Below are 27,137 nucleotides of genomic sequence, written 5' to 3' on the forward strand. Positions count from 1 at the left end.
TACGAAAGGTGTTTTGAACAAATGAAAGAAGAACACAAAAAGATAGTAGAAATGGAAAGAGAAGTATCACGTACAAAAATTGTTTGGAAAGGAAAGAAGGGGAAAAAAGGTCGATGGTGAGCATCGTCAATATATTTAAAGTATTATACGTAAGGTCGTTTTCGAAAATACACTTACCATGTTTTGAATCAATATGAGAAGATATTTGTTTAGATGCAATTTGCCCTAATTCCTCCAGTTAATTTCAACTGTCTGTTAGTTTATAGAATGTTCAGATATTACCCCTTTGCATAATAATATTACTCATTTAGCATGAAATATTTTGACAAAAAAGAACTCTTAACCATTTCAGAAAAGGTATATTCGTGAAAACAGTTTTTCAGCTCTGCTATTTCACTGATGATTTTAGCTTACTAACTAAAAGGGATGGCTTATTGGCATATCTTTATATGAAAAAGACGACATATTCTGGACAAAAAAAGATTTACTTGTCGTTCTTATTTTCACGGATCACAAAGTTTTAATGCAATTTTTATTAATTTCTGAAGAAATTTAAAAGTTTGCAGGGAATTTCGATCCTATGGTCCGCATCGTTCGTCATACTAGATAATTTGTCAAACATTGTGTTGATACAAACGCTTTTATGGTTGGATAAATTGAGTCAATGACACATAACGCCAATTTTTCCTGCAAAGAACAATTAAATGAAATCAAATGTTTGTTTCTAGTATTGGAGAATTTACACATTTTGGCTAAATTTTCAATGTTATGAGTGAACTTGCAAAAACATAGGTTTTGTTTGCATAACTTAATCAAGGGAACCAAGATTCTAGCGGAAATCACAAGATTGCATTGCAGTGACAAAGACCAGACAGGGAAAACAGACATACACAACAAGGCATAAAACATGTTAAAAAAAATACGCACAAAGAAACAAAATTAATTAGCAATGCAGACACCACTAAAAACTGGGAACATTATTTGTTAACACACACACACACACATATATACACACAAAAAACCCTATCATATAAGTGTTTCAGGGAGTAATAAAACTAAGGAAGTTGTAGATCCAAAAGTCCAAAATAAATATTAATAATAAAGTAATCAATATTGAAAATATCGAAATAGGAAGCCAAATCCATCTACGATAATTTCTGCTAGAGTTTGACGATAATATATGATGTATAGTACAATGTATATACCGTTTGATTAGTTATCTAAGGGACCAAGATTTTAGAGGAAATCAAAAGAATGTTATCCAGGGACAGACCAGACTGGGATAACAGACAAACATACCAAAGAACCTGAAATAACCAAATTGATACGTACGAAGAAACAAAAGTAAATGAACAACTCGGACCCCATTAAAAACTGGGAGCATGGACCAGGTGCACCGGGTAGGATAGGCAATTTCTGCATTTCTGAAAACACCCGCCGAGTTACTCATACAAGACATGAAAGAGGAAAGGAAAACTATGACACGTTGAATAAATCAGTACCTATGGTGCAGGTGGATACCCCGTATTGATTCACGAGTTCATGATGACGACGATAACATTTCTGTAGTGATGACTTCAATCTTGTAGCAACATAACCGTGTTCCATAAGCTTAAATGTAAGAAGTCTAGCGCGGTACAAAAAGTCTGCGTAGTTACTACAAGCTCTGGCTTAACTTGGGAGTTGTTACATGAAAACACAGTGAGACCACAATTTAAAAAAATATTATGCAACATTCATACTGTTTAATTTTTTTTCAGAGACGAATATAATCCGAATCTGTAATCATTAAACTTGCCCTATAGAGGCAGAAAAGGCGTATATGCGTATATTGCAACCCTTACATTTTTTCTAAGAATAGGAGGAAACCATTTTCTAAAAATTCATGAATCATTGATTTAGTTTTGGTGTGAAGTGTGAACGACGGTGGGGATAGACACGTCCTGCCACGATCTTGATAGGGAACCCTCCGTTGCCATACGTTTTTATAGCTCAGCCTCTCAAGCCTCTGCTGTGATAGCTCGGCCCTTGCTGATGCAACGTCCCCGTGCTATGTTAGTGCCTATAAAGGAAGGCGTATAAAACGTATTGTACATGATAAAAACCTGATAACGGTCATCTACATCACATGTTGGTTTTATATTCTACCTGGTATCTTAAACCACCAACAGCCTCACTCAGACAGCGTGTTTCCGTTGGGCCAACTTTATTGTCGGTTCGTCTGCATTTAATTTCGTTGGCAAGACAATGGCGGGCTAAAGTCTCTAACTTTGCATAGTTATGAGAAATATTTTGCCTCATGATGTACAGGTATTATTTCCAAAATTGTTTCCATAAAACAAGTAACGGCTGAAATATGACGGATTGCAGTTTGTGTTTCTATTTAAGAATTATTTGGAAAGTGCCATCTTCGAGAGTATATTTTTACACGACTTCTAATTTTAAATTTTCTACACTTGCCTTACATAGAGGCAACATTGAGCAATCATTGAGCCAGCATTTAACCAAAGTCGAAACAACATTTACAAAAATATAATAAAAGCCTATACACCATTACGGCTCTAAAATATTTGTATGTAAATTTCATTAGAATGCACTATACAGTTACCTTTAAGCGCACTGTTTCGAAAACCAAGTTGACCCGGTCAAATTTTGTAAACCTGAAAATAAAAAACTGAAATTTGGTGAATATCTTCTTTAAATGTAGTGAGGCATTTATACATAGGCAGATGTAATATATGTAATGGTAAACAGGTGTAATTCAAACGAAAATGGTATCCGGAACATTTCAGTCCCCTTTCGTATACGGTTCTCTCCTGTGCACCAGCTGGCTGATTTTCAAAATATCTTATTTCGAACGAACTTTAGGAACCAAATTTGCGAGAAAATGAATCTAAAAGGTTGTTATTATTTTTATGCCAGTGCCGAAGTGCCTGCTATTTCATAAAACATAATATTTGGCTGTTAGTTTAGAAAGGCACCACAAAAGCAATATTTTTAGTATGTTACCATGGCTACTGGATTTTATGAAAATAATCACTAACTTACTTGTAAATTACTTGAACCTCAACATACCAAGGATTATAATAATAGATACCTTTTTATGAAAAAAAAAACACTTGAAATTTCTGTATGGATTACCTCAACAGCTTTATTTCATCAAAATAAGACAAAATTTGCAGAATAGAACGAACCGTAAAGGACTACCTTCAAGAAACAAGAAAGAAATGTCCGGACATTTGCAAGCTCATATTTATATTTTATCTAAACCGTTGTTCCGCGATGATCCATCGTAATTAATCTTGGATCTCCTTGTTGCTTTCCCCAGCACGTTCAATACCATTCCTTAGGTTTACATTTTGCGTTCTAGTATGATACATATATTCGATATATAATTATATTTTGGGGCCACTTGCAGCCGGCCCTGTGGTATGAGGGGCCTTGGAGCTGACAGTTTTATACCGGTGGGTTTGTTGTTATTTTGACATATACACCATACCGATTCTCGTTATATTTTCTTCATACCAAAGAAATAAACCTTGAAGAAAAATTAAAATACGATAAAATAGGTGCATTTCTGTAACGTTTGCTCAATGATGGCAAAATATTGGCTCAATAGAAAAAAGACAACCTGTAAATATTATATTGGCTCAATAGAAAAAAGACAACCTGTAAATATTATATTGGCTCTACCACGAATTCTGTTTAATGTAATCTTTAAGGTATAAATTTTCCTTTTTCAGATTTAGACTATAATAACACAAAACTTATTGCTATTGACAAAATGTAAATTATGGTAATAATGATATGCGGGATTTTTTTCCCAAATAATAGTTTGATACCGATGTATTACCTAAAATTTTCTTTTATTAGAATGCTACCTTAATATAAAATATTGAAAAAACATCAATATTTTTTCGAATGCAAAATTATTGTAAATTTTCAGTGTCTGATGTAAGTTGCTTGTATTACGTACCATAAGTATTATGGAATTTCCTTTGTTCCTTTATTTAGGACGCTTACCCTACCGGTGCACCTGGTCCATGCTCCCAGTTTTTAGTGGAGTCCGAGTTGCTCATTTACTTTTGTTACTTTGTATGTATGATTTTAGTTACTTTATGTTCTTTGTTGTGTATGTCTGTTTTCCATGTCTGGTCTTTGTCCCTGGATTACATTCTTTTGATTACCGCTATAATCCTGGTTCCCTTGATTACTCTTCCATATGAATTAATAAAACAAAATCAGCATAGCATTTATAAATCTTTGAAAATCTGATTGGATTTTTTGGGGGCAATCGTCGACGAATATGGTTGCCATATGGCTACATATCAGTACTTTCTTTGTTCATGATTGACTTTTGTTTGTTAAATATTGGCGTTACATTGGATCAATATTGACCCAAAAACTATGTTAGACCAACATAGATGACTCAGTTGGACAAACGAATGTAATATGCTGTCTGGGCGGTAATCCTGTGCTACTTAGTAATTTCGAATAATAATGGGCGTGTCTTAAATGTAAATATATGTTCACAAAATAGAGTGTACTCTGTATCTTTTGTGTATGTGTATGAAGTAGATGATTGCAGGATAAAGGCTATTCTACAATTTCAATGTAATGTAGTCATATGAGAAATAGCCTGTATGTGAACCACGTCCGAGACTACTACTACACTGCTTGCAATGGGGCCTTATTGTAACTATATTATAAAACAGAAATTGTTTGTCAAAGTAGCTCTATTCATTTCGCTATATAAAGTGCTCAGCTTATTGCAACCTTTGTAATAACATGTATTATGACAAGTTTATGGAATGTTTTAACAAAACTGTTGTAAAATTCCTGTTTGAACTATTCCTCTGAACCTCAAGTTTGTTTTGAAAGTGACGAAGAAATACATTATTTCGCTTGATCAAAGCTTTTTTTTCGCTTACTCTCTAGTTTCATTGCCATAATTTATGATATCGTCGTAAAATGTTCATAACAAACTAGAATACATATTGTTTTTTCAGTGTCATCCTGTAAGAAGTATATGGTGTATGATTGCAGATGGATTTCTAATTACTGACATATTTTCCTTCAAAATTCATCAATTTTAGCTCAAACCCTTTGAGCTTATGCATCGCACTTGGCGTCTGTCGTTGATTAACAGTTCTTCAAACTGTTTGTTCTCTGAATCTATTTGACAGAAAGTGGAAATGAATATTTCGTATGGTACCATGCACAGAATGTATTTAGTTTTTTTATTCGTGAAAAAAAAACATGGGAACTGTATTTTTATAGAACATGGCGTAAAAGTCATTTAGTTCAAGGATTAGCTCAAGCGTTATGACATAAAGGGACAAAAAAGATAAAACCGACTTGTAGTTTTTAACCAGTAAAAAAGACCATAATTGATATAAAGAAACTTTCTATTGTTGAAATGATCCGTATGATAATATTACATAGTCTCTATTTTATGGATGTTAATTCATTGGGAGTCCATTGCCTGAGAGTAGGTATTTTTTGTAGTTTTGGGCTTATATTTTTACATCTCTGCAGATAGTCAAAATAGTCTAATAGTTGGGATACGTTTAATTCTTGATATCACACAAGGCCAAAAATAAATTCCTGGTGAGCTGAACAGACCCCGTAGGGCGTTTAGTTATATTATTGTTCCTTTACAATAAATACATCAACGAAAATGTCTTAGTAAACTAGAAAACGGCTACATCTACAATAAGATACACATAATTTTTATTGTTTTCGACATGCGTTTACAAAAATTAACTTCAAAAAGCCAAATTTTAGTGGAACATGTATAGAAATTCGCAGTATATAACATACCAATAGATGGATAATTACAGGTTCATATCGAAACTTTTCAAGGATAGCTTTTCTTCCTTCACTCTTATGAGGCTCATTTGTCCTTTGTTTCTGCATTATAGATGACTTATTATCGTAAAAAATCCTATTTATACATCGCATCTATCCAAGGTTCTTAAAATACTACAGACACAGTGAGATAAGCTTAATTTCTTGGGCTACACGTAGAGATCTATGGAAAAGGAAAACTCATGAGCAAACTATACCACACACGCGATGACTTTTTATTCCGTATTGTAAACTTTCCTTTCGATCATCTGTGGCAACATCCCTTCAGTACCTGCGTAAACGGTTTGCTACAAGATTGGTCATCACAACTGAAGTTTTATCACCGTCATCATAAACTCGAGGAGCGTTACGGTGTATCAATCTGCACCATGAGAACTGATTTGTTCAACGTGTCATAGTTTTCCTTTCCTCTCTCGTCTACCCCGGACTTGACTTTTCATGAGCAACTCGGCGGATGTTTCTAGAAAATCTAGAAAACGCTTACTCCACCGTTGCATCTGGTCTATTCTTCCAGATTTTAGTGAAGTCTGAGTTGCTCATTTCAATTTGTTTCTTTGTTCGTATCAATTTGGTTGAATTCAAAACATGGTCTTGCCTAAAAAACTTATTTCCGTCCGATTTTTCTTCAATTAGGTTATTTCGAAAACATCAATCAGATATTTTAACAGTATATATAAATGTTTATTCTGTGAAATTCAACATTAAACTTATGGCTGATTAATTATTTAAACCAGAATACCGGTATATTACCTACAAATTATTTCTAGTTTCAACACATATTTTCCCATTTTATCCGACTATTTTTACAAGGGTTGGGTCAAAATCCGTAAACATTACACGCCATATGCCGTGGAATAATGTGTTCGAATTACTCATGTTATCCTATGAGTAATTCGGTCGTTTCATACAGTAGGCTTGCACTTATTTTCGCAATATAAACTTACTGTTGAGGTACATCATATCATGTTTACCAAAACTAGCAATTCTATCTCTATGATATAAATTACTATTGAAGCAAAATGACTGTCTAAGCTCCTAAAATCGCTGCGATAATTCATGTAAATAAATGTTAATAAAATGTTTCGCATGGCACAGCTTGATATATACCACTACAGAAATCGTTCCCTTAACTGTTGGGGGAAGTACACTTTATATCCAGAGGTGGATCCAGACACTTTGAAAGGGAGGAGTGCCAGCCGGGGTTCCTCAGAAAAATAGGTGTTATTTGCCATTTTTTGTCAATTTACAAATTTTCCAATAAAAAGGGGAGTGTCAACACCCTGCATCCGACCCACTGGATCCGCAACTGTTATATGCACACCATCAAAGCTGTCAACAGTCTTAAATTTCGATTGTGAATATTAATGACAGCTTTCTGAAAAGAAGGCTAGTGATCAAAGAACTTTTAAATTTGCAGTTAGACACCGCAGTGGGTACGTCTAAAAACAAGACGGGTATAAGCCGATACATTTTTGGCTTCAACTGTAGTTTTATTTAACGGTATTAAAAAAAATTAAAATGATTTATAAAAAAAGAAAAAAAACGGGTTTAAATCGATACATTTTTTTTGAAAATGTCAAACAATAAAGCGAAAATCTTGACATGACGAACTTCTTCTGACAAGAAAATGGCGATAAAAAGGGGAACATATTGATTGATAAAATTCATTATTGATAAAATTTTGTCAAATATTTTTTACTTATTATTAAAACTTATACTTATAGGCACATTTGGATATAAAAATTATCTCACTTTGAGTCAGTTAAAGTGAAAAAAATCTTGACAGTTCGGACTTCTTGTTCTGTCACGTGATTTTTGTCGTTTTTTTTTGACAGTGGTACGGTAACAAAACTTCAAATACTTGAAAATTACAATCCTTAACATATTCTTAAAGCTTTTCCCTTGCTATATTGTGGCGTAAATGTTTTTGAGGTATGTCAAGAAATAATTCAAAATCTTTTTCTTAGAGGAATTTTTCAATTTGCGATAGGATGTGGGTACAAACCTAGTATTTTTTTTCTAAATTGTAAATGTTTTACATATTCTTAAAGCCTTATTTAAGGGTATTTATCATAGTGAGCATAATGCTTCATGACACATGCAGTCTACAAAAATAGCATTTGCGATAGGATGTGGGTACAAACCTAGTATTTTTTTCTAAATTGTAAATGTTTTACATATTCTTAAAGCCATATTTAAGGGTATTTATCATAGTGAGCATCACCATAATGCTTCATGACACATGCAGTCTACAAAAATAGCATTCAAACACAGTTTAACCAATCAAATTATATATATATATATATATATATATATATATATATATATATATATATATATATATATATAAACGTCTAAATATGTTTAATATCACCAGAAGATGGCAAAATTTAAATTGAATATTTATTTATTTATTTTATTTATTGTTATGTTTCGCATCGTTTTTAACGATCCATCACCCCGTAAGAGTGATTGTTGACTATTATTTAGACGATTATATATATATAGAGAGAGAAAGGTCTGAACAATTCCCAACGATGTTAGAACTGTCAAATTTGCGATGCAAATTTTTGGTCGTTCCCTCCGCGGGACTCGAACTCGTACCGCTGTGACATCTATGGCAACACCGCCTGCACAAAGTCCAGCGCCCTAGACCACTCGGTTGGGAATTTTTCAGACCTTTCTATACGTTTATGTATCTTCCCTGTATCAATTTGATCCGATGGAGCAGTGCAGCAAATAGAGTCGTCACATTCCGAGACGATATATATATATATATAAACCAAACAAGTCAGAGAATTATGATGAGTTTATTCAAATAACTTTTTTCTTCTTTGCTCCGAAGTTGAACAAATGAATGACAAAGTTCATAAAGACTGTTCAAGACTTCCACAGCTGGTAAAATAATAACTAAATTCAGGAAAGACATTTGACTCTGAAAAGCTACAACGAAATGGCATAGATTCAAATAAAATATGTATATAAAAAAGCATTACAGATTAAATAAATTGCACTTGTATGTAATTTGATTACAAGGATTATAAATGAATATAAAATAGCAAATGTAAAAGACATTAACAAAATTACAAACAAACACAGTCAACATTTTAGTCAACTTCATATTTTTTCTTCTAATTTACAAACAAAAAAGAGAACAAAAGTAATAAAGATTGATTGTGAAGTTCAACAAATCGCAGGCACTTCATGCATTTCGGGCCATAATTTTCGGTCAAACAAACACTTCATGCTTGGTCCTCCTCCAACTTGTTGAGCCTGGTTTTTAATGTTCAAACATGCAGAAAATAAGGCTTGTAGGCAGCTGTATCGCCTCACTAAGACACATTATTGCGAAATCCAACCAGTTATTAATCTACCTCATATAAATAAACATGCTCAGAGAAGATGACTTGAATACCATTTTAAAGTCTTTAGTATGACAAGTTTATTGAAGAATCAGACAGTAACAAATTCAGTTTAAATACATCCAGTTTGAGAAGAAATTACAAAAAAAAAAACCGAATAAGTTGGAAAAGTGAAAAGAAAAAAATGACTGGTTTTATTACAAACCTTCAGTAAAAAAAAATGGCAAATATTTTGAGTATTTTTCTTTTTTCCTAACTTTGGATTCAACTCCTCTTGCACACCATGAAAAATGCAACATCAATGTTTTTGGGCAGTGTGGTGAAAACATGTTTGGAACTTTGAAAAAAAAAGAATATATGAAATGATCATACATTATGTGAAAACCTTATTCTTTTCATAGGTGAAATCCTACTGAAAACATACATTAAAATACGATATGATTTTTACAAACTAGTTTTTCATTAATTCATTTGATGGTCAGAAACATATGCTTTTCACTTGTTTTCAAAACATTAGAAAACATATGTTGCATTTTCTCCTGTGTATTTGCTTTTTAAAGGCATTTTAGAATGTTTAGAAAGTTGACATAAATATGATGTTGCATATGTTGTTGTATACACCCATTCATACTGGATGGCAACTAAACTGGCTGCAATGTGTGCCCCATCAATTTTTGCCACACATCAAATTTCATACCAATCAACAAATTGTTAGCAGAGATTTTTGTAATGAATATTTTTACATCATTCCATATAGTAAACAATGACTAAATCCCATGATACTGAAGTTGATATTGGTCAAAACCCATAATCGCTCACAACATATGGTCCATCTATATAAAGCCATCCATTAGAAGCCGGGATAGTTTAAAAGGAATAGGCGGTGGGTAAATCGATGGACAAGATGATTCTATTATACTACCCACTTGTTAAGTGGGAAATCAATAGTTGGAAACTCAAGTAAACTGTCCTGTTTTTCAGTAATGTGGTTGCAATTGGGGTGTACATACTACTTCCAATCAAAAACAAATGATACTTAAGTAGTACTCCAGCTAAGGATCATGCAAAATGTGATTCATGGCTGGAAAGCCTACATATTTTTATTTTTGATATTTTGTTTGAAATGTCATAGTGAACTTAAAGTTACATGTGGTTTTTCATATAACCCGTGCTCATAGGAGATAAAAATTATATAGAATGCACTGTAGATTTCAAAATTAAGGGAGATAACTCTGTAAATGGCACTTAAATACAATAGAATCTACTGGACTTTCAATGTGGATTATCTCCTAAGAGCAGGCAGATTTGAATGAATAATTACACATTTCATAGTATAGACCCATAAAACAACCTAATTACAAAAATAAAAATATGTATCCCTTTTTTGGGGTGTATCACATTTTTCTGATTTTGCATGATTCTTACAAAGACTGCTACTTGATTGGTAAAATCTTGCACACATTCAAAATAATGCACAATTGTGATTCATGGAATTATCTATACAGAAAAGCAACGCATGATTCTGAAAAAATTATAATGGCATAATTATTGTATAAAGCATGAAGTAAACTGTTTGTCAAAAAATAAAACTTCTTCAAGTAAATCTATCTAAAATTACAGTTACATAAAATTAATTATAGAGTATTATTCAATTTTTAGTCGATCTGTACACATACCATGGAATTAAATATTGCACTTACATGATCATTAGGGAATCTTTTAAATGTCTTAAACTACTCTTAGGAGCTTTGCAATGTCAGGCAAGTAGACCTAATTCTACATTTAAGTCTTTTTAAATTATTTTATAATTAGCATAATTAGCATAAATACAAATATATTTTAAAACAAAAAAAGCAAAATTAAAATTGCCATGAAAATTTTCTGGCTTATACATTTGAGGTTGCATATTTTTAAGTCTATGTTACATCCACTGCCTTATTATTACAAAGACAAGTATTAAAATTTTAAATGGCTTTTACAGTCCTAGTCTGAAAACTTCCTTTTTTATGTAGAATATCTTGAATTTATAATTTTAAACTGAGTACTAAGAACATTGGATGGAATTGTTTTCTTCTGGTTTGGCAGCTGTCCTCCAATATATACCTTAATGGATCCTGTAAAACAAAATTGGAAAAATATTCTAGAATTGCCAAATATTAAGTTTCTTTATAAACAGGTTGAATACACTAATTCAAAACATAAAGTTAGAGATTGAAATTATTATCTAGCAACTCTTGATTGGTTTTCTTTGCTCATATAAGAAAAAAATAGAAAAACATGCACAGAATTTAGCAGGATGCTGGAATTTCGATATAAATCAAAACCATGACTTCACATGTTTCAAACATACCACAGTTGATGGGAAGTTTGAAGAATTTAGTACCTGGTATCAATTTCTTCCATGTCTATGCTTTGATTTCAACATATATCAGTAGGTTTGATAAATGTATCATAATTTCATACTTTTTTAACTTGTTCAATGAGGAAACCTTTGTCTGTCCAAACTGTCAATTCAACTTTGTTCAATGAGGAAACACTATGAATTTACCTTGTTCAATGAGGAAACCCTGTCAATTTACCTTGTTCAATGAGGAAACACTATGAATTTACCTTTTTCAATGAGGAAACCCTGTCAATTTACCTTGTTCAATGAGGAAACACTATGAATTTACCTTGTTCAATGAGGAAACCCTGTCAATTTACCTTGTTCGATAAGGAAACCTTTATCAGTCCAAACAGCTAGGCTATGTCCCTCAATAGTCAATTTAACTGTTATAGATGATTTCTTAGCAACAAAAACTCGGTCGAACGCCACCAGTTGTAGATTGGGCATCACTTCCTTTGTTGTCAACCAACTGATATAAACTTGTACAACCTGAAACAGAAATTCAATAGTATTTTATGATTAATAGATTTTAAGGATCAGACTGACTATAAAAATGTTGATAAGGCAACATTAAAACATATTATAAGAGATAAAACTTAATTTTTACTGTGATTATCTATACATCTATTTTGAAGTAGAATTGACAACTGCAACTTTATATTTCAGAAGGTAACTTTTTTGTTCTTATGCAAATAAAATTTGTCAATTACTCTATATAATAAAATTTCAATGGAAATAACTATCATTTTGGAATATGAATTGGTGTTTTGACAAAAATCACAAAAAAAAAAAAAAAAATGGTACCCCATAAACAATAAAGTTCTTCCAAATAATCTGCACTAGATAAAGTACAACAATAAACATATTTACATATCATTTCTTAAATGCATATAAAAAAATCTGCATCATTAACAATGTACATGAACAGATGGACAGACTGCCAGACAAATGGATGAATATGTCCTGGCATGGGGATAAGAACTTTGGAAAAATGTTAAATTTTAAGATTCATTGATTCTTTTGAAACACAACTGTCCTTATATATGTCATTCATTTTAATATCAACAAGTAATGGACTTCCATCTAAGTGGAAGTCATAGCCATTGTTAATATAGGTTCTCACTAACCACTTCTAACATTCCAATCACTCAACTAGTTAAAAAGTAACTTTCAAAGTTTTACTGTGACTTCCAAGGAGAAATGACATCTTAATGTTGCATACACAGCCAAATATTTCTCATGTGAAATTCATGTTAATCGAACTGCACACGAAATTCACATGAATTCTTTAACATGAATTTCATGTAAAGGCCTAATTCACCTGACTTTGAGTTTATTGGCTAAATTCAGGTGAAATTCGTGTGACAAATCATGTGAAATTTGTGTGAAAATCATGTGAAATAATTTCGCCTGTGTATCATTGTGAAGCTTGGAAAGAAGGCTTTCAAAATCATTTCACTAATGATATGATAATTGTAGAAATTTTTCACAAATTTGACTTGAATAAACTCTGAAACTCCACATTTTTACCTTTTCTGTTAACTGACAAAATGAAGGCAAGTTACTCACACACGTAAACAATATTCCTACACGTTTGTATTAAATGACAAATATCATTTTATAGTACACAATCTCATGCAGCTTTATTTTGACAACTTAAGATTAACATACACACATATCATACTCTCATAAAGCATAGATCCAGGTTAAGCCTGTTTTAAGTGAAGAGGGCATTTGACCTTGAAGTGGTGAGACCTCAAAAACAAAAATATAATTGTTTTGTTTCACTTGAGACTCTCAACACCAACAAAAAATCTCACCTCATCACCATCAAACAGTCCCATATTTGTAACAGTGACTTGTATGGTGACATTCTCTCCAGCTTTAACAGTTTTAGGTACTACGAAATCACTGTAATTAAATGTTGTATAGCTGAGTCCATATCCAAAGGGATAAAGTGGTTCTCCTGTAAAATATCTGTAGGTTCTCTCCTTCATATTGTAATCTACCATGGAGGGAATCTGCAAAGAAGTTATCCATACAATCTTCTTGTTGGCACCCAGAAGCTATGAAGAGGTTAAATTCCTAACAACCTAGTCGGATCTATGACTTAAGATTTGCTTTGTTCAATCTAGCACAATAATTTTGAAACTAAATACAAAAGGTCTGGGTGCCACAAAACTTTAAAAATACTTAACGCTGTTCTTAATTTCCATGGTAATTCAATTTCAAGGTCTGAAATTTTAAGAGGAAATTTTTCGACTGAAGACTTCACTTAAGTGTTGTGGTGCCAGTGTCAGCATATATTTTCATCTATAAACGAAAGCTAATGGCAGACTCAAAAAATAATAACCAACTAATATAATACAATATGCACTCATTTCTCTACTCAAAAATATTTTAAAAAATTATTTTGGCAGATCAATAATAGTCAAAGAGCCTATGAAGCTTTTGTAGAAATCCTCCACTTTAAATGATCTATAATAATGAGCCCTGACACAGATGCCATGCGGTGATTTGGGATTTGTTTTTACCTGATCAGCATATTTATACCAGGTATAAGGCAACCTCCCTGCTGGACTAATACCATTTGGAGAAGAAAACAAGGCCAGCAAAGCATCCCCAGTTGCCTGAGATGGAAAGAAACACTGGAATATGTTGACTATATTCTTATTCTCCTCTGCCCAGGTGATATTAACAGGTCCAGCACTAAACACCAGTAAAATAACAGAGACATCACCTCCTACAATAAGACAAAGACCAATTCAGAAACTAAATGTCAATCCTAACAATGAGCTTGAACGTTTTTATTTCTAAATTACTAGCTGATAAATTCCTAGCTTATAAAATTCATATCAACTATAATGACCCTATTCATTTGTTGTGTCCCTGACAAGCAAAATTGCCTATTTGCTAGTGTATTTAAAACAGCACATATAATAAAAAAGAAAATTTAGATTAGATTGAAAACATATATAAATATTGTCAAGTGAAGTAATATGGTAGAGTATCAATCTTTTGGTTACATGGGAAGGGTGGGAGTTTGGATATTTTCTCTAAAACATATTTTACCTCCATCTTTGTAAAAAAAAAGTTAAGTCAGAATATTTTGTATCAAAAATGTAAATATTTACATTATAAGAAAACAATTTCTGCATTGCTGAATGTGTACAAAATGATTTAAAAAAAAAATGTATATATAATACGCTATAAAAAAATTAAAATCCAAGGCTTTGGTATCACAATGATTAATGGCAAACAAAGCTTCCAGTGGGTAAAAATATGTAGATATCAAATTGACCTAAGTGCGTAAACAGCTCTTGCAGTTTTATTGTTTCACATGGGTTCCTATTGAATGCACAAATATTATTAGCAATTGTTGAAATCACCTTTCGATGGTGTTGCATGGTTTTCCCAGAGACAGCCTCTAAAAGAAACATTTTAAGAAACCACATTAAAAGCTTAATTTAATTGTTAGATTATCAATTTTCCTAGTAATCTAAAAAAAAATCTTATTCTCTCTTGCTTCAACAAAATGCCTGAAAAATTTACTATAACACACAGTATTTGTAACAAGGCAATATACCAATCAACTTGCTGTTTCCATAGAAACCAACCCACCATATTTGACAGCATCTTGTAAAAGTTGCAGCTGTTTCCCTGGTAACTCCATATTCCTCCTATCATTTCCTTCCCTCTCAATTTCAGTACCTGTAATTACAAATGAAGATTTAATAGGACCTAAATCATTTTCACGAAAAAACTTATCAAGTTTGATAAGTGCAAGACAAGACACCAGTTCAAAACTAAACTTCAGTGTAAACTGCAAATAAAACCACACTAACACATCTCATACTTTTCCAGAAATTGATCTTTCAAAATATTTCTTATTTCACATTTAATTTTGCAAAAATTAATCATATATAAACTTCTATAGTTTCCAATACTTTATCCAAGTTTGAAGAAAGTCATTACAAATCTGAAAGCTATATCCAGGCAACAAACATAAACCTATAATCTTTATCTAAGTCCCCCTTGAAGGGATTTATATGAAAATCTATCCCTTAAAAGTGGATAATTATTACTAATCGTTCAATCAAATTTGAAAGAAGTCAAAGAACATTATATGCCATTTCCAGGCAACAACATAATTACGATGTAAAGATGGACAAACCACAAATTTGTGGCAGATGGGATATTAAAATCACCTTTTACTTTAGAAACACCATTTTACCTAATACTATAAAAAAAAACAAACATTCTGAAAGTATTACATAGAAATATAAAGTCCCCTACCTGAATAAATGTCTCTTGAAGCAAATGTGATGAACTAAAAAAGTGCAGGCCCCAGCCTACAAAAAGTGAAAAATTACTTAAATCTGAGAAAATTCATATCTGTAAGACATCATTTATTTCAAAGACATTGATTGGAGTTTCCATAGAAGTTGAGAATATTCTCAGACTTAATTATTTAAATGCATAAAGTGATTTGCCAGACTGACTGACTGACTGGCGGGTGGCTGGCAAACTTATAGTCCCCTTCAGTAAAAGATATGGATAGGGAACTAAAACAAACCTGTTCCAAGACAAACAAAAATAACCCAAGCATCCTTAACAGCTTCCTGTATGCCTGATGAGTTGTAGTGTTCACATTTAGTTCCATCCTCACATCCAGCAGCAAGGGAGGAATCAACTGCCCATGACTTGAGAGACTCATAAGGATTAGTTACATAGCGAGGGTCTGGATCAGGGGGGTAATCACCATTTTGGTCAGCAGAATTATTAGCCATTGGTCCAACAAACTGAATAATGAAAACTACAAGGGTAAAATATGAATAACAGTGAACTAAAAAAGGCCTTCATTATATTTCTTTGTCAATTGACTGCTTTAAAATTATAATAAGATGTTTTGCAGAATGCAGCTAGAAATGTCTGCAGATGATATACCAGTTTTATGACTTAAAGTCTAAAAAACATAAAATCACCCCCTTTTTGTATAATCCCATGACTCAAGGACAAAAAACCAGAAATGTATAAAATTGAAATGGAGCTCACATCAAAAGAAAGAAACAATTCACTAAAGTTTTACAAAATTGTTGAAAGCATGCCAAATGTGAACCATGGACAGATACATGTACCATCATATATCCCTTCTAGAAGACAGGTATATAAAAATAAATGGGTTCATTCCTTTAGATAAGAATTATTTTCTATGGTGATTTTTAAAAAAGTTTTAGACATCAGTTTCAATATTATGAATTATGTTTTATACTTACTGCAATTTTAGGAATCTGTTTAAAGAAAGGGATAACAGACTGCTGTCCCTTTAACATCACAATAGATTTTGCTGCAGCCTCAACAGCCAATTTCCTGTGAGCCTCACTTTCAATCACAGAAAGGTTTAGTTTCATGTATGGGTTCATTGATGGAGGATCAAATTCTCCCAACCTCATTCTGGTGTAGAACAAGGGTTTGACTTTTTCACGGATGGTTTCCTCTGTCATCAGATTTTCTTTTATTGCATCCACTAAACATATAAAAATAAGTCAATATTAGTTGAAGAGGAGTACATTTATTCAACATATCCTGTTAGGGAAACTTATTAACTTACAATCAAAATAAAATTCAAATAATTCAAAGAAAAAGCAATATAAATAACTTTCTTATAACTTGGAGTATGTAAGAATTTTTGAAAACTATCTATGTTGTGATAGATAATTTCATATTTGGTTGGAATTATTCCAGTTTGATTGCAAGCCCAGATAAAACCACTATTTGGTTCCTTAGAAATAACAATAATACCTTCACTATATTTTAATTCATAATTCAGTGTCAGTGACCTGAAGATTTTTCAGGCAGTGGACAAAACATTATATGGAAAAACCCAACATTTTGAAAGTTTAATTTGACTATTTGCACCAACAGAATTAAGGGAAAAAAAACAAGATATTTTACATCATTTTGGTAGATTAAAATATAATTTCATTGAAATGCATTGAAAACAAACATTTCAAGGGCAAATAACTCTGTCAAAAACCTCATTTTTCTTACATTCTATTGAAGAATGCAAGGTTTTATCATTAACAGGATACACTTCTAAATTACTGAAAAAAACTTTGATTCCATGCCATGCATAAAAGGACAAAGTTCCGAATCAGAGCCAGCTATGATGCCATGCACCTACACACAAACATTTACACAGTTTTTTTTTAGTATTATTGGGACACAGTTCTAGATAACAGCAAACTCAGACACCCTGCTCTTACATGTACATATGTACAAGAATGCAGATTTTTTTTAGCATTATGGGGACACAGTTCTTAATTATGGTAAACTACGATACTATGCACTTACATATGTACAAGTATGAAGGTTTTGTATCATTAACAGGACACAGCTCTAAATTACAACCAGCTTTAACACATCCAGCAGCCACTTGGACAGAAGAATTAAAGTAATGGTGCATAGTCATTGTAGATTCAAGGGCACTCATATCACTGACTACATATCCAGTAAAGTTCCACTCTTCTCGTAGAATGCTTGTTAATAGTTTACTATTAGCACATGCAGGTACACCATTTATGCTTAAAGAAAGGATATCATGCAATCATGCAAAACAAAAAACTAACAATATGAATGTTTGCCTCCTTTTCCCTGTTGGACATAGACAACAGACAATTTTATCAGCACAAACACATTTACAGTAAATGGTTATGGCATGAACAAAAACAGAACAAAGTAATATACATTACATATAAACTAATTTTTTCAACATGGCGCTACAGTGGTGTAAGTCTGATGAAGTAGATTAATCTATAGTTTGAACTTTGGCGTTATATATTAATATAATTTCTGTTAAATTGAATTGTCCTTCGATTCCGACATTCATTCAAGAATTTCATAGTTATTTTTAGTATTTCTATGGAACTACTGTTTAATATATATGCTATATCTCTTGGTATGAGGTGAAGTTTTGATGAAGAAATTAAATTATGGTTGCTCAGTTTGTTTATGTATTGATTTCTATGTGGTGTGTAGTCAGTGCGCACTGAGAAGAAATGATATTCAACCATGATGTCCCCAATATCACATGATTTACAAATACAATTTTTTCTCTCTACATTTTTGTACCGACCCCCTTTCTATTTCTAGTGTGTGTGCACTCAAATGAAAATTACTGATGATAGATATTTCTATTCTAGATTTACATTAATATATAGGGGTCTTTTAGACGGAATAAATATTTTACGGAAAAATTAATTTTTTACTCATAGCTACTGAGCCTACTAAATTTTGCTTAAATTGATTGTGTAGTCTTTGTTTGATTCTCTTGATATAAAATTGAAGGTTATTAAGTAGCACTCCAGCTAAGAATCATGCAAAATGTGATTCATGGGAAAAAAGCCTCCATATTTTTATTTTTGATTTTTTGTTTGAATTGCCATAGTAAACAGAAATTAACATTCAGTTTTTCATATAACCCATGAATATAACCACTATAGTTTTCAAAATTAAGGGAGATAACTCTGAAATGACACCCAAATACAATAGAATGTAATGGATTTTCAATGTTGATTGTCTCCTAAGAGCAGGCAGATTTGAATGAATAATTACACATTTCATAGTATAGACCCATAAAACAACTTAATTACAAAAATAACAAGAGGCTCCAAGGAACCTGAATCGCTCACCTTCTTGAATTTTGCCTTTCAAAGGCAATAAATTAAACAAGTTGTCCAACAATTTTGACTAAAGAAGTCTTTGGTAGGACTATCACAAGATCTTTTCAACAATGAAAGTTTCTTTTAATCTATCATAGTTTTCAAGATATTGACTGAAAACTATTAAAAAAAAAGTCATTTTTCCCCTTTCAAGGCCAATAACTCTTACAAGGAGTCTGAAGACTTTTGTAGTCCTAATAATATGGATCATTTCAGCTATTGAAAGAATATGGATAAACCTAACAGTTTAGGAGATATATGTGAAAAACTACTATCTGACCCCTATGTTCTATTTTTAGTAACGGCGGAAATGTTTTTCGACAAATCAAAAATCCCCACATCAGTTCTATGCAGTATACCCCAAGGAACATTCATACAAAGTTTGGTTTCAATTGGTCAAGTAGTGTAAAAGGAGAAGATTTTGGAAAGAAATAACATTAAAAATAGCAAAACTCATTGAAAAAGGGCAATAACTCAAACATGGCTTCAGATTAAAACCAAAATTTGACCAGAGATAGATCTCATCATGTTGAACACTTTTACCCATGTCAGAATTCAACTAAACCTAACGGTTTAGGAGATATATGTGAAAAACTACTGTCTGACCCCTATGTTCCATATTTAGTAATGGTGGCCATGTTTTTCGACAAATCAAAAATCCCCACATCAGTTCTATGCAGGATACCCCAAGTAACATTCATACAAGTTTGGTTCTAATTAGTCAAGTAGTTTCAGAGGAGAAGAATTTGTATAATTGTTAACAACGACGACAACGGACGCCAAGTGATGGCAATAGCTCACATGGCCTTTGGCAAGGTGAGCTAAAAATATGTAGCCTTTTTTGGGGTGTATCACATTTTTCAGATTTTGCATGATTCTTACAAAGACAGTTACTTAAGTTGTAAGTTAAGACATATTAAGGTAGATCATACCTATCACACGGAGCATTCTTTTCGGTCATGTTGCGAAATCATACAGTATATTGTATTAATTTTCAATGAGCAAGTAGTGTTTGAATTCATGTAAGACAATTATCTTTTTATTATTTTAACAGAATATTGGATAGAAACCTATGTGCAGTAAAACTATAACCATTTGTTTTTATAGGTCTTCTTAAGGGGAGAGATAATTGGTGAGAAAATGGTCAATTAGGTATCTATTTGATATACTGGAAATTTTAGTTTTCTGAATGTTACAAGAAAAAAAGTTCAAAGAAATTCAATATACCAGTTTTTTTCAGCCTGAGAAAGAAGAAATTTATAGAAAATATTGCAAAAAAAAAAACCCACCTAAATGAAGTCTCAACTATCTTGAAATTATGTTTAAATTGGCAATCTATGCTTTTTAATTTTTAAAAAAAATATGTCAATTTGTTCATGGTCATAATTGAGCAAAATTTTGACAAGGGGTTTCTAAATTTTCATAACAGTATAATTCGAGAACTAACAAGAGGCTCCCAGGAGCGTGAATCGCTCACCTGTTTAAATTTTTGCCTTTCTAGGGCAATAACTCTAACAAGGAGTTGTCCAACAATTTTGACTCAAGGAGATTTTGGTAAGACTTTTCATAAGAATCATTCCAGCAACTGAAAGTTTCTTTCTATCTATTACTGTTTTCAAGATACTGGCTGAAACCTGCTTAAAACATCATTTTTTGACTTTCAAGGGCAATTATTCAAACCAGGAGTCCTCCCACATCTTTGATCCAATGCAGAATTTTGTAGGCCTTATCATAAGGATCATTTCAGCAACTGAAAGTTTCTCTGTCTTTTAAAGTTTTCAGGATATTGGCTGAAAACTACCAAAAAAAATATTCTTGGCCTTTCAAGAGCAATAACTCTAATGTGGAGTCATCCGACATCTTTGATCCAATTTTGTAGACCTTATAATAAGGAACATTTCAGCAATGTTTCAGCAGAAAGTTTCTTTCTATCTATCACAGTTTTCAAGATATTGAAAGTTTCTTTCTAACTATTATAGCTAAAAAGATATTTGATGAAAACAGTTAAAAGCATCAGTTTTTGCCTTCCAAGGGCAATAACTCAAACAAGGAGTAGTCTGTCATTTTCGATCCAACGCAGACCTTTGTAGGTCTTGAAACAAGGAAAATTTCAGCAATGAAAGAATCAGCTAAACCTAACAGTTTTTACGATATATGTGAAAAACTTCTGTCTGCCCTAAGTTCTATTTTTATTAAGCAGCCATGTTGTCCAATGGATCAAAAATCCCCATAACAGTTCTATGCAGAATACCCTAAGAAATAAACCAAGGTAAGTTCAGATTTGTCAAGTAGTTTCAGAGGAGAAGATTTTTTAAAGTAATACTTTAAAAACAGCCAAAAAACATTGAAAAAAGGCAAGAACTCCAACATAGCTTAACAAACTTACAAAAAAATTTGACCACAGATAGATCTAATCATTCCTAACACTTTTAACCAGTCTGAATTTTGCTTAACTTCGCGATTTTTAAGATATATGGGAAAACTTGTGTCTTACCCCTATGTTCTATTTTTAGTAACAGCTGTCATGTTTAGCCAGGTGAGCTAAAAAGGGGTGTACCATGATACATTGTGTGTATATTAATCACTTCAGTATCAAGAATCAACAACATTTATGGAGTGGGAATCACAAGGGATTTAGAGGTTTGTAGTCTACATTTAAGGGTATTTGGAGGAGCAGGGCATGCAAACATGATACATGATTACATTTATATAAATGTCTCTGTTTCCTCCTCTCTATACTTTTTAAACTTCATGTACTTTAGGTATTAATTACTATGAACGTTAAGTGACTTTTTTTTAATCACACAGTATTTTTTTAATGAATAACATTATGCTTGCATCTGACCTTGATAAAGCATTGCATAGTAACCCTCAATTTGATGTGGTAAAGCCCATACATATCTTACAGCTACCTGTTATAACTACACATTAGGCTGTATGTACCAGCCTCAACACACTTCCTAAAGGCAGGTAGGAAGGTCAGTCTCCAATCTCTATCTGATACCTGTAAAAAAAAACATGAAAACAAGTATTGAGTACATGAAACAGAATTTCCTATTTAATATAATATATACAACACATTTTTATCACCACTGTAATTTCATAGATACATAGATTCTCTTCCATAATGAATTATTTCTCCACTCGAGATTTACCATGAAACTGGAGAAATAAAATTTAGATCAAGAACCAGTTTAAAGAAACCTAACACAGGAATTTAATCATCACCTGGCAGTCAGAAAGTCAAATGCATTTTAACCACCCCTTAAATAAAAAGAATTATATGTATCAATGGTACATGTGTATAAATCAGTACATTTACACATGATACATTTGCAGTATTTACTCCATTAAAAAAAATCTTACATCATTGAAACTGTATACACCCTCTCCTATGTAGCATGGTATAATTATTTAAAAAAAACAAATATTGTAAACTAGCAGTTCAATTCTGATTTCTCAAACTTATCCAAAAATTAAATTTATAACATGCCAATTTAAGATTATAAAGGGAGAATAATTAGGTAAAAAAAACAAAATGAAAAAAAAAAACAAAAACAAAACAAGTGCAGTACTAAGTAAATTCTCCTTTATAAACACCATATTTCAATCTCAAAGTATTACCACAGAGTTAAAGCTAAATCTGCTGGCTGGAACATTCTCTGGTCCACCATGAACATTGAAATGCTTACATCCAGCATTTGCTCTTATATACCTCGGATGATCACCTTGGAGGCCTTTTACAAAGTTAGAAGCATAAATTCCACTTAGGAACGGGTCTTCTCCATAGGTTTCCTGTCAAAAATTTAGACTATGACAAAATAGTACAAGTGCATACAGAAATTAATGTGAAAAATCTCCACTAAAATCCTAAGGGTATACTGGTGCTTAAGAAGGATGAGCAGTAATTATTTCATTGATTGATTGCTGTATATTTAATGTCAGAACTATTTCATGCATAATCGGGAGAATACAAAATGAATATAAAGAGTAGTCAGAATCATTATTGTTAATATTTCATGTAAGAAACCTGTCATGATGTTCATTGTTTGTTTTGTGTGACACTGCTTTCATTGTAAATCAGTCATGTAATAGTACAGAAAAGTTGCCCATAAGTATAAATTACGCAGGAGGTAGTGGCTTCAGATTCAACCCTATGGTCAAATGTTGGCTCACAGCTTCCCTACCAAACACATTGCATATAAGATATAAATTGACAACTGTTTGACAAAGAATTAATTTTCAAATCCATCAAAACAATTTTTTTACCATCCTACTGAGCCAAATATTTCTCCATATCCAACAAAGCAAAGTTTTTCTATTTCTACAGAACCAAATTTTGCAATCCTACAGTACAACATCTTAAAATTACAAAAAACCAAACTTTCCTCAGTTATATTGTATGCCTTAAATTACCTCCAAAATTTAGGCTATTTTGGCTGATTTGCCAGAAATTGGCTAAAAATTAATCGAAAAAAGATGAATTTTTTTCCCCACTGGTAAACAAAAGGTAGGATTTGGAGTTTCTGTTCAAAATTACACTGATTATGTGTTTATGACTTGATTTTTTCTTGACATCCTTAATAAATTAACAATTTTAACATCAATTTCAAGGTATTGTTTTGGTATACCAAATTACCCAATTTAAAAAAAAATTGATGTATATATTCCCAATGAATAAAGGGATGAGATAGTTTTGAAATTGAAGGCTAACCATATCACAGCTTAAATTCTTTTCTACAGGAACAAATATTCCTGTCATAAAATACCATATTATTCAATCTCATTTTTACTTTCTCCTAAATCCACATTTTTTTTTTTTTCTAAACAATATAACTACACCAAATTTTTCAAAACTAAAGTAATAATGATTTTCTCCACATATATGGTATCTGATTTCCCTCTATAGCACAAATACCTGATTCCTTCCCCATAATGGATGCCTCATTATATTGATAACAGGACTAAAACAACTGAGCCCTGAGTGATCTGTAAAAATTCCTCGGCGGACAAAATCAGTATTTTTTGCTCTAACTTCAACTCCAGTCGCCTCTGCTACTTTATACATTAGTCTTGGACTGAAAAGTAAAAAAATTGTACCTCAAAGATATTTAAGGGAAAGTAAAATAAGTTTTGTTTTAATTTTTTCTTACAATGCTATTTTTGACTTAGTGTTGACTAAAAATTAATAACATCCAGCTATGAAGGATAATAACAAAATCGTTGAACCGATTAAACTATGGCAAATACATCAGTAGTCAAAAGTAAATTCCTAATAACAAATGGCAATATTGATCATGGTAAAAACAGTGTTAATGTAGGAAATAATGGCTTTTTGCTATAGTTAACTAGAAAAGTTTCATGTCAAAATAAAACTATTGGGAATGTTTTCTTCATAAAAGATTTCATTCAATATGACAAATGATCATATACAAATATACAATATCCTGGTGTCATTGGTTCTTGATTGCATATCATTGTTGTTTACCTGTTTGTTGAACAACTTATTAAATAGCTGCAATTTTAAAGTCATTATAAGAACTGACCTTTGTTTTTATTTTCTCAGAAGATTGGCATGTTTACATTATGAGAAAAAAACATTTTAGTTAGGTGACCTATTAATGACTTTATGGGTACTACGTCATCAGTACTCGATAGGGATACGACTTTCTGTATAGAGGGCATGAGAGACATAATCAGAAAGTGAAAATAAAGAAAATAAATAATTCAATATATATTTATCGACATTTCATATTTTCAGGGTCCATATATTACTTCCAGTGAATGTTACAATTGATTAATTTGATATGCTAAAAACTATTAATCACATCTTATATTTTTTTAATTTGCTGTGATATGGTGTTCCAAGCATAGAAGCAAAGATATACAAGGTTATTCATATTATTATTTGCCCAAAAGTAATAGGCTTTTCATATTACTGCTCTTTTATATCTCTTAAATCATTGATAAAGTCATGATGTTTTTAACGTTTTCAGGTAAGAAATCTTAAGATACAACCAGTACTGCGCACCATACATTTTTTTTATTGACATAGCCATGCCTATATCCTGACTTAGTCATCAAAAGTAACAAGCTCCACCTACTCTCTATTACGGTTCAAAATGTCAACAAAACAGGGTCTCTCGTGGAATTTTTGTACCAAATTTGGTATCAACATACAGGAAAACGATCAGGGGTTGAACATTTTTTTGGGCAGACCCGAGCCCTGGACTTTTTCCTCTTTTGTACACTAAACCCGAACAATGTTGTGTCAAGTCCCAATTGATATAAATGCAATTTTGTTATCTGATATTCTTATGTATAATACTATGTTTGCAAGGAAGAAGACACCTTGTCAATTGATTCTGTCTCCAGGTTTGATGCCTTGTCATCAGCTTTCCGCTTCTGCGTTTTTTTAACCTTGAAATTGTGATTGAGCAACGATATCTTCCTCAAAAGTTTATCAATGATATTTGATCTTTATCATTCCAACGCTTGATAAACAAAATTTGTAGTATGTCAAAAAATGTGTCTGATCAAGTGCAGGTGTGATTCAGACTTGAGAATTACTAATCAATAGATCGATCTAGTGAATGCCCGTTCTAAAAATAAAGTTATAACTATTTATAGGTCAGGGAATAGATCGAGAAAAATGGTCCAAATAATGACAACAAAATCTTTCAAAAAAGAGTTATTATTTTTTTAGATTTGCCATGCCGGACGGACTTATTTCACTGAAAAACAGCAAGTCCAAGGTGCAATTTTTTTAGTCCTTTAGTAGCTTTAGAAATTTTCAACCCCTGACGATTCCAGAATCTAACTTGGTAGGTGTGACATGTACAATTTCAACTTTGTGGTACCGCTAAATCTCCAAGTTTTTGTATGGCACATTGTTCTGACCCCAACCTGACATATCAATATCCAAATAAAAAAGAGGAGGGTTGCAGGGTCAGAGGAAACTCAGACTAATCCTGACTGTGCATGACCACTGAATATACGACCTACCACTTTCAATAAAGTTTGTTTACATTCAAAATGTGTGTTGGGAGACGTGGGCGCTTAAAATATGAGCTTTTTGGGGTTTAAGAGAAAGGTAAAATAAAGGGGTACTAAAGTTTATTGGTATTATATACATTCCTTTATACGCAACATAGCAAAATCAAAGTCCGATAGAATCAAGAAAGTGATCAGTTGCTTAATTCTTTGTGAATAAACCACACATTCAATTTCACATTTTATGTAATTATTGCCTATGTGCATTGCTTTCGAGAACTCATGACTATCTGGAACAGATGAATGCAGGATAAGTATTTACCACTTTGCCAAGAACAAAACAAAGCTAAATGGACATGAAATTAATACCTAAATGTTGCTGCTAAACCAATAGCTTGAGGAAAAGCTGTTGCAGTCCCAGCTCCTACATCTCCCCTGAGACATTCTGTAGCCCAAGCATATGGCCCTATGCCTAGTCTTTTAATTGGAGGTGCTGGTCCATCAAATCCACCCCCGCCTCTAGCCATTTGATACATAATTTCTTCTGCTGAAAGTCTGCTTACAAGGTCGTCAACTCTTTCTTTCCATGGGAGAGATATATTTCTAAATGCATAATCAGCTGTCACGCCATAAATTACAGATATATACATAAAGATTTTGAAAGCTTCTTTAACAACCATCTTTGTAGAAATATGTGGATAAGTTTAGAGAATAGCCGAAAATGGCGCTAACTTATCTCCCTTTTCATATAATTTTACTTTCGTTTTAAAATAAAAATAGTTTTAAAAGTATCAGTATATGAAA

At 32.2% G+C, this 27,137-nt stretch overlaps 2 protein-coding genes across 4 annotated transcripts in view; one reads left to right on the top strand and one right to left on the bottom strand.

Annotated features, from left to right (window-relative positions):
* The window catches only part of LOC148613897 (uncharacterized), a 60,154-nt gene that overhangs the window by 9,520 nt on the left and 23,497 nt on the right, over positions 1 to 27,137 (top strand). Inside the window, exons 1-2 of one of the 3 annotated variants that reach the window (XM_088587552.1) lie at positions 18,066 to 18,189; positions 21,854 to 21,980. The exons of 1 other annotated variant lie outside the window; for it this stretch is intronic. The gene's annotated coding sequence lies outside the window, so the exon portion shown is untranslated. Of the gene's footprint in view, positions 1 to 18,065; positions 18,190 to 21,853; positions 21,981 to 27,137 lie in introns of those variants that run through there. One more of the 3 variants, XM_088587554.1, reaches the window with a different exon arrangement.
* Positions 8,274 to 27,042, bottom strand: LOC148613898 (uncharacterized). Its single transcript, XM_088587556.1, has 12 exons — positions 26,703 to 27,042; positions 24,259 to 24,418; positions 22,965 to 23,135; positions 22,253 to 22,344; positions 17,974 to 18,203; positions 16,896 to 17,146; positions 16,196 to 16,421; positions 15,241 to 15,330; positions 14,154 to 14,362; positions 13,440 to 13,640; positions 11,937 to 12,108; positions 8,274 to 11,347 (listed from the first exon to the last, which is right to left on the bottom strand). Exons 1-12 carry the CDS (start codon positions 27,011 to 27,013, stop codon positions 11,238 to 11,240), a joined length of 2,223 nt encoding a protein of 740 aa, XP_088443682.1. The 5' UTR covers positions 27,014 to 27,042; the 3' UTR covers positions 8,274 to 11,237.

The sequence above is a fragment of the Perna viridis genome, chromosome 6, assembly GCF_037379345.1.
Source record: "Perna viridis isolate PV_CMFRI_1.1 ecotype Kerala chromosome 6, ASM3737934v1, whole genome shotgun sequence".
Taxonomy (NCBI): domain Eukaryota; kingdom Metazoa; phylum Mollusca; class Bivalvia; order Mytilida; family Mytilidae; genus Perna; species Perna viridis.

Bases quoted from the DNA above. Each gene is read 5' to 3' on its own strand.
- LOC148613898 (XM_088587556.1), bottom strand. From the start codon at position 27,013: ATGGTTGTTAAAGAAGCTTTCAAAATCTTTATGTATATATCTGTAATT. The intron at 17,147-17,973 runs GTAAGTGCATAG...TTATATGTTTAG, and splicing joins ACCTTCATACTTGTACATAT to TGGATGCAATAAAAGAAAAT. The intron at 11,348-11,936 runs GTAAATTGACAG...TTTGTTTTACAG, and splicing joins AGGTTTCCTTATCGAACAAG to GATCCATTAAGGTATATATT.